This window comes from Echinops telfairi, unplaced genomic scaffold, assembly GCF_000313985.2.
Source record: "Echinops telfairi isolate 266 unplaced genomic scaffold, ASM31398v2 ScPeMD7_1713;HRSCAF=2227, whole genome shotgun sequence".
NCBI classification, from domain to species: Eukaryota; Metazoa; Chordata; class Mammalia; order Afrosoricida; family Tenrecidae; genus Echinops; species Echinops telfairi.
In genome coordinates, this window is record NW_022105611.1 from 19,866,998 (window position 1) to 19,872,991 (window position 5,994).

Sequence of the window (5,994 nt, forward strand, 5' to 3'; positions counted from 1 at the left end):
GGGGGGAATGTTTGACATGATTAGGCATTACCTGAAAAGGGATTAGCAAGTACAAGGTGTATGTTTAATGTTCAAAACTCTAACAGTGGTGATAATGGTGGTGGTGATTATTCAGCTCATTTATTAAAGAATATGTATTGAGTACCTTAATTGTGTGACTGGTGCTAACAATAAAACCATAAACAAGATAGAAAAATGTCCCTGTCCTCCTGAACTTACAGTATAGACATAATCAGGAAATAACTTTCCTGGACTTTTGTTCTTTCCTTTAGGTATTCTAAAATTTATGTCCTCTTACCCTACTGTTATCGAGTCAATTCCAGTTCATAATGCTCTTTGAAGACAGAGTAGTACTGCCCCTTTGGGATTCTGAGATTTTAATAAATCTTTACAGGAATATACAGCCTCATGTTTCTCTCACAAAGCAAATGGTGGATTCAAACTGCTGAATTTTCAGTTAGCAGTTCAGTAGGTAAATCCACTATGCCACTGGAGGTCTCCTAATTCTTTTTTTTTATCTTAATTAGGTAAAATTTTTTTTTTTTTTTCGTGTCAAGGTCTCAGTTTATTGTTACAGCGTTTTAATTAGGTAAAATTATATTCAATTCATATACATTAAAATTCAACTTATTCACTGAAATCCTCCCAACAAACCATAACTTATCTCACTTCCTCCGGAGACTTCTTGTTTTCATTATCCATGCTTTCCTAATACTCTGAACTTTGTCTTGGGGTAAATGCTGCCCTTTTGAGCTGAACTGGTAGATTATTCTCATACAGGGGTGAGTTCAGTTCCAAACTGGCTTGGTCTCTTGTATGACTTCCAGTTCTGTTCCATGTTTTTCTCCCATTCTACTCAGGACTTTCTAATGTGATCCTTTCCAGAGCACTTGGTAGTGATAAATGGAACCATCTAGTTCTCCTGGCATCCTACTAATTGGCTTCAACACTCACTGCTATTTGTTCACAGAAACTCTGGTCCATTTTAGCCTTCATTTTTACCAGAAAACACCTTATCTTTTATATGAGTCCCCAGGGCTGCTACTTCTGGGCTAATATAGTAGGCATATGCCTGTTGTGGCATATATCTTTTGTGATCACCACCATATGGTTCAAGAATGGTAATGTCTGGGAAAAGAGTAATAATCTCAGGGCAAGTGACATCCAACTGCGAGTTAGACACTTCAGGGTCATCTATTCTCAGAAAAATGAGTCTGTATCCATTCCCTGGTGCATTCTGACTTCCACAGACACCATCCTGCCATCTCTATTGATCAATATTTTTTTCTCAAGTATTATGAGTATCAGAATTAATACCTTAACCAAACCCATCTTGCTGTACTACTCTTTGACACACAAAAATTTATGATTCCACCTAACTTTATGCAAGCAAAACAGGGCTTCTCACCCATCTAAAATGCACGATAATCTGAACCCAAAACTTCCTAGGGTCGCAAGGAAAAAGCTCAACTATGTACTTCCTATGTAGTATCAACATTTGTTCATTTATTTACTTATTTAACACCTGTCAGGTACCTATTTAGACCAGATACATCATGGGCTAAGTGTATGAAGAAAATACAGCTCCTTTCCTGTAAATCCTTCTAGTGAAGAAGTTAGATGTGCAAATTATTTCCTACATTACAATGTGAGATAAATATAATTGGTTGTATGAATCACATACAAGAGCTGACAAATGGAAAGTGCAGAGGTTTCATTTCTCGTTGCACAGATGAGGAAAACCTGCATTACTATGAAAGTGTGAAATACTTAGGAGGTAGAAAGTGTAGGCCCCAAGGAGTACATCTGGGAACAGTAGGTGCTCAGGCTGGCATCAACATGTATGAGGTGGCCTGCCAATGAGATGAGCTTAGCTCTTCCATACAACAACCAACTACAAGTGCGGAACAGCCCCCTCCAAGCAAAGAAAGCACTGACCAGCAATAGTAAGGAACAGCTGACCACCATGAGTCCTCAAGGACCAGCCCAACTACCACAAACCCGGAATAGCCAACAACCAGCACAAAACAATCAGCCATTCAAAAGCACAGGGAAAAAAGGACAGAGAAGAGGTCTGCTCAATGGAAGTCATACAGCAAGGCTCAGAAGACCTCACTGAGAAAAAAACTCATCCCTTGTGCATGTGTCAGCAGAAATGCCCCAGATACTAGTAACCCTTCAAGAAAGCATAAAGGAGCAGTCAGACCAATGATATTTGTATGTTATCACCAGCTGATAAGGAGGGCAAAACAAAAGAGACTGAATCAATTAGACCAAAAGCAAGTCTCAGGTGGACTCCAGCACTACATGTAGTAACCCCAGGCACATAGAGAGGTCCAGAGATCCTCAACAGCCTGATGGTTTTACAGTGGACCCAATAGAGTCCATATCTGACAGCAAAAGGGATACCTATTGTGATTATTATAATCAATAAAATCAACCTGTTGTGAAAAGGGTAAAAGAAAGAAAGAAAACCGAGTCTCCGGTCTCAGTACCACCACTTAAAGGCTATATATATGATCTATAAGCAAGTCACTTATTCTGTAAAATATTTGAGAACCTATTATTTACTAGACTCCATTCCTGGAGCTTCTGTTTTCTCCTCTGTTATGTGCCAGGACTGTCTGGTAATATTGTGAAAATCTTATGAAATCATGCAAATTAAAAGGCATGTAGTAGATGTAGAATATGAATAGTCTTACATATTCCTTTAAAAGCTTACAAGAGCCTCTTACATTGTCTTCTATAATCTTTACAATGCCATGAAGTGGGCATCAATGGCCTTTTTAGAGAGAGGTAAAATGGGCTGCCCACGGTCACACAGCTAGTAAGGGGCAGAACCCGTATCTCATGCAATTCCCATGAGCGTTCCTAATAAACATACACTATTAATGAATAATTCAAGACAGACTGTGGCAAAGATGGTTACAAGACTGCTGACAGTAATTAAGTATCAAAAGATGATCCCTGCTAGGAATTCAGAAAATTAACAGGCACTTCTGACAGGATGATCAGAATGGTGTATGGAAAAGATGAACCTCTGAGAATGAAACATTTGGGTGAGAAGGCACAAGAGTAAGAATCAAGGAAATAGTACAACATTTGGGAAATAAGGAGAGCAAATGGCCAGAGCACTTGGCAGAATGGAGGAGGAAAATCAGGGTAGCAGAGGCAGCGGTAAGGGGCATCACACACGGAGGGGCTCTGTATGGGCTCCCCTGGTGTAACCAATGGTTGGAAACAGGTGTCCTAAATAAACCACCCCTTTCTTCCAGCCTTCTTCAGAACCAAAGCAAATAAAAGCAGGAGCGTAACACACATCTGACCATCTTCAAGCAATGGAATTTTGAAACTATCTCTTTTTTCCCCTTCTACCCCAAACCTAATTGGCTAACGTGAACAATAACAAATGATACAGTAAGGCTTGGGTCCTTAAGAAAACTCAAACCTAGAAACATTATAAGGGCATGAATGAGCAGCAATGATTGTGCTGTACTATGCTTCCGGGAAATAATTTCTACAATTAATACACGAGTTGACCTTGTAACATAAACGGCTAAAACGAGCCATTAATTGGCCCAGCTGGGTCAACGGAAAGAACACAACTGAAATCTGGATGCAGTCACGGTGTTCACACGGTCTTGGGACAGTCACGTGAATAAAGTTTTGGAAGTGAAAATGCGGTTCATCACTACTTTTTCATCACCAAGAAGCCTCACATGCCAATCAGTTCACCAAGCCAAAACGACATTCTCAGAAGTAATTGCTCTCTGATGATAATGTAAAACTCAGATGACCAGCCCAAGGTCATGCGAAATTTCTGGGCCAGGTGCTGGTATCGTGATGCCTGAGTGCTCGGCCTGCCGCTTCCCCGGTCAATGGGCAATGAGCGTCTCAACGGAAAAGGTGGCCGAGGGCACCCGGTGAGCAGGAGAGGGAGCGCAGGCCCTGACGCGCAACAGAGCGCAAAGGCTGCCGGGAAGGCTTCTCGCCAGTCTGACCCGGATGTCCGCGGAGCGGCGGCAGCGAGGTCGGCACGCGCCAGTCCAGCTGGTCCCTCCTTCCACCCTCGCGCCCCTTGCGCGGGGGACTTCCGTTACCTTTCCTAGGCCTCCGCTCATCCTTCGTTGCTACTGCCTATAAAGATGCCAGCCGAACGTCCACTCGGGCGGGCACGGATCCCGGAAGGCGGAGCAGACTGACGGAACGGCTTTGATCGGGCCGGTAAAGAGATTGCACCGAGCCGCGCTCGATCCCGCAGCACTTTGGTTCCGGAAGCTCCGGAGATGTCACGCCAAACTCCACCCCCACTCCAGTCAAGGGTCGCTTCCAGGGCTGTTTGCCCAGGCAGAATAATTGCCTTCTCTGTGCTGCCCCGGGACTCTGCACAGCGCTCCGCTAGTTTTCACCAACCACGTTGTTGGGTGCCGCGGAATGACAGTGACGGTTCCCGGAACAACGGAACATTGCCCCGTCCTGAAACACTGCCTGATCTTGTGCCATCCTCACAATCGTTGCTAGTGTGAGTCTGTGATTGCAGCTTCTTTGTCGATCTAGCGCGTTGAAGGTCTTCTAACAAGCTGGACGTTCTCCTTATAACATGTACCAAGTATGTAAAATGAGTCTCTCGCCATTATCACTTCTAAAGAGCATGCTGACGGTAGTGGTTCTGACAAAATTATGGTCATTCTTCTGGCCGTCTATGATACACTTAATGTTCTTCACCAGCATCATAATTCAAGGACATCGATTCTTTATTTATTGTCATCTTGCACACGCATTTGAGGCCATTGAAAATACCATGGTGAAAAAAAGAAAGAAAGAAAATATCGTAGTGACAGCTTTGCTTTTTAACATCTCAAAGAAATCTTTCGCAGATTTGCCCAATGCAATATTATATATACTAACTCTTCCCCTCATTTATTGTGAGCCCTTCAAGGTCTGAGGTCCTGCTTGATTAATTCATCCCAGAAAGAGAGAGAAAGAAAAGTAGATTAACCTTTTTGACATTCAATTGCTGCATAAAAATTAATTAGAACTTCCTTTTATTGAGTGACCTTTATGTGTAATGCATTATGTCCAGTGCATCACTTGATGTATTCCTCACAACAATCCTGTTAGTAAGATCACTTGATTTTTACAAATAAGGACACTAGGTCAAGGGATTCAGAGACATGTCTGATGTCAATCAAAAATAGGCAAAGCTGAGTTTCAAACTCAGTTTCTGTTACTTCAAAGTGCTTTTCCTCAGACATACGCCTTCCCATATGAGGTAATAAGATCACTGCACGCATTATTACTTTACACACATGAGCCATCTACTTAGGACTAGTCAGTGACAGGCCTGTGGTTGAACTGAGATGAAGGTAAAACAGTCCCTGCCATTATGTGGTTCCTAGAGATAAGTGGGGAGGCCAAGTCATAAATAGGCATTATAAAACAACAAGAAATTCCAGTTACAGAGGTAGATATAAATTTTATATGCAAAAGTGACACATAAAATGTACACATACCTTTTGTCAGCAAAGGGAATCCAGGCTGTGATTGTTATTGCTACTGCTACTGTTTCTAGTATTATTATTATCACTGTTGCTCTTGGCAAGGAGAAGATGTAAAATTTGATCAATCTCAATTGATGGCTGATGATAGTCTGCTTTGTTGTCACAAACCATGATTCCTTTTGCCAATTTTTTTTCCTATGATGAAATTCCAAGGGGCTGTAAAGAACAGTGTCGGTCCATCTGTTTCCCCCAAAGGTAGCCCTTCTCCCTTTGGGGCAGATTTGCTAGGAGACCATTTAGAGAGATAAATTGTCATCCTTACTTCACCACAGTGATGGTAAAGCTAGTCACTCAAAAGCTCACTGCCATCAAGTCAATGCTGACTTATAGAAGAGCAGCTGGTAGTTTCAAACTGCCAACTGTTCAGGTCACAGCCTAGCCTGTAACCACTATACCACCAGGGCTCCTCCATCTAAAAGCTATGGGGATTTTA

The 5,994-nt window shown here is 42.2% G+C and overlaps 1 protein-coding gene across 1 annotated transcript in view; it reads right to left on the bottom strand.

The window, feature by feature from the left end:
* MRPL48 (mitochondrial ribosomal protein L48) overlaps positions 1-4,231 on the bottom strand; it is a 50,334-nt gene extending 46,103 nt beyond the window's left edge. The window contains exon 1 of the mRNA XM_045293228.1: positions 4,101-4,231. Coding sequence (XP_045149163.1) covers positions 4,101-4,121 — 21 coding nt within the window. The 5' untranslated portion in view covers positions 4,122-4,231. The remainder of the gene's footprint in view (positions 1-4,100) is intronic.
* Between the last annotated feature and the right edge of the window lie 1,763 nt (positions 4,232-5,994).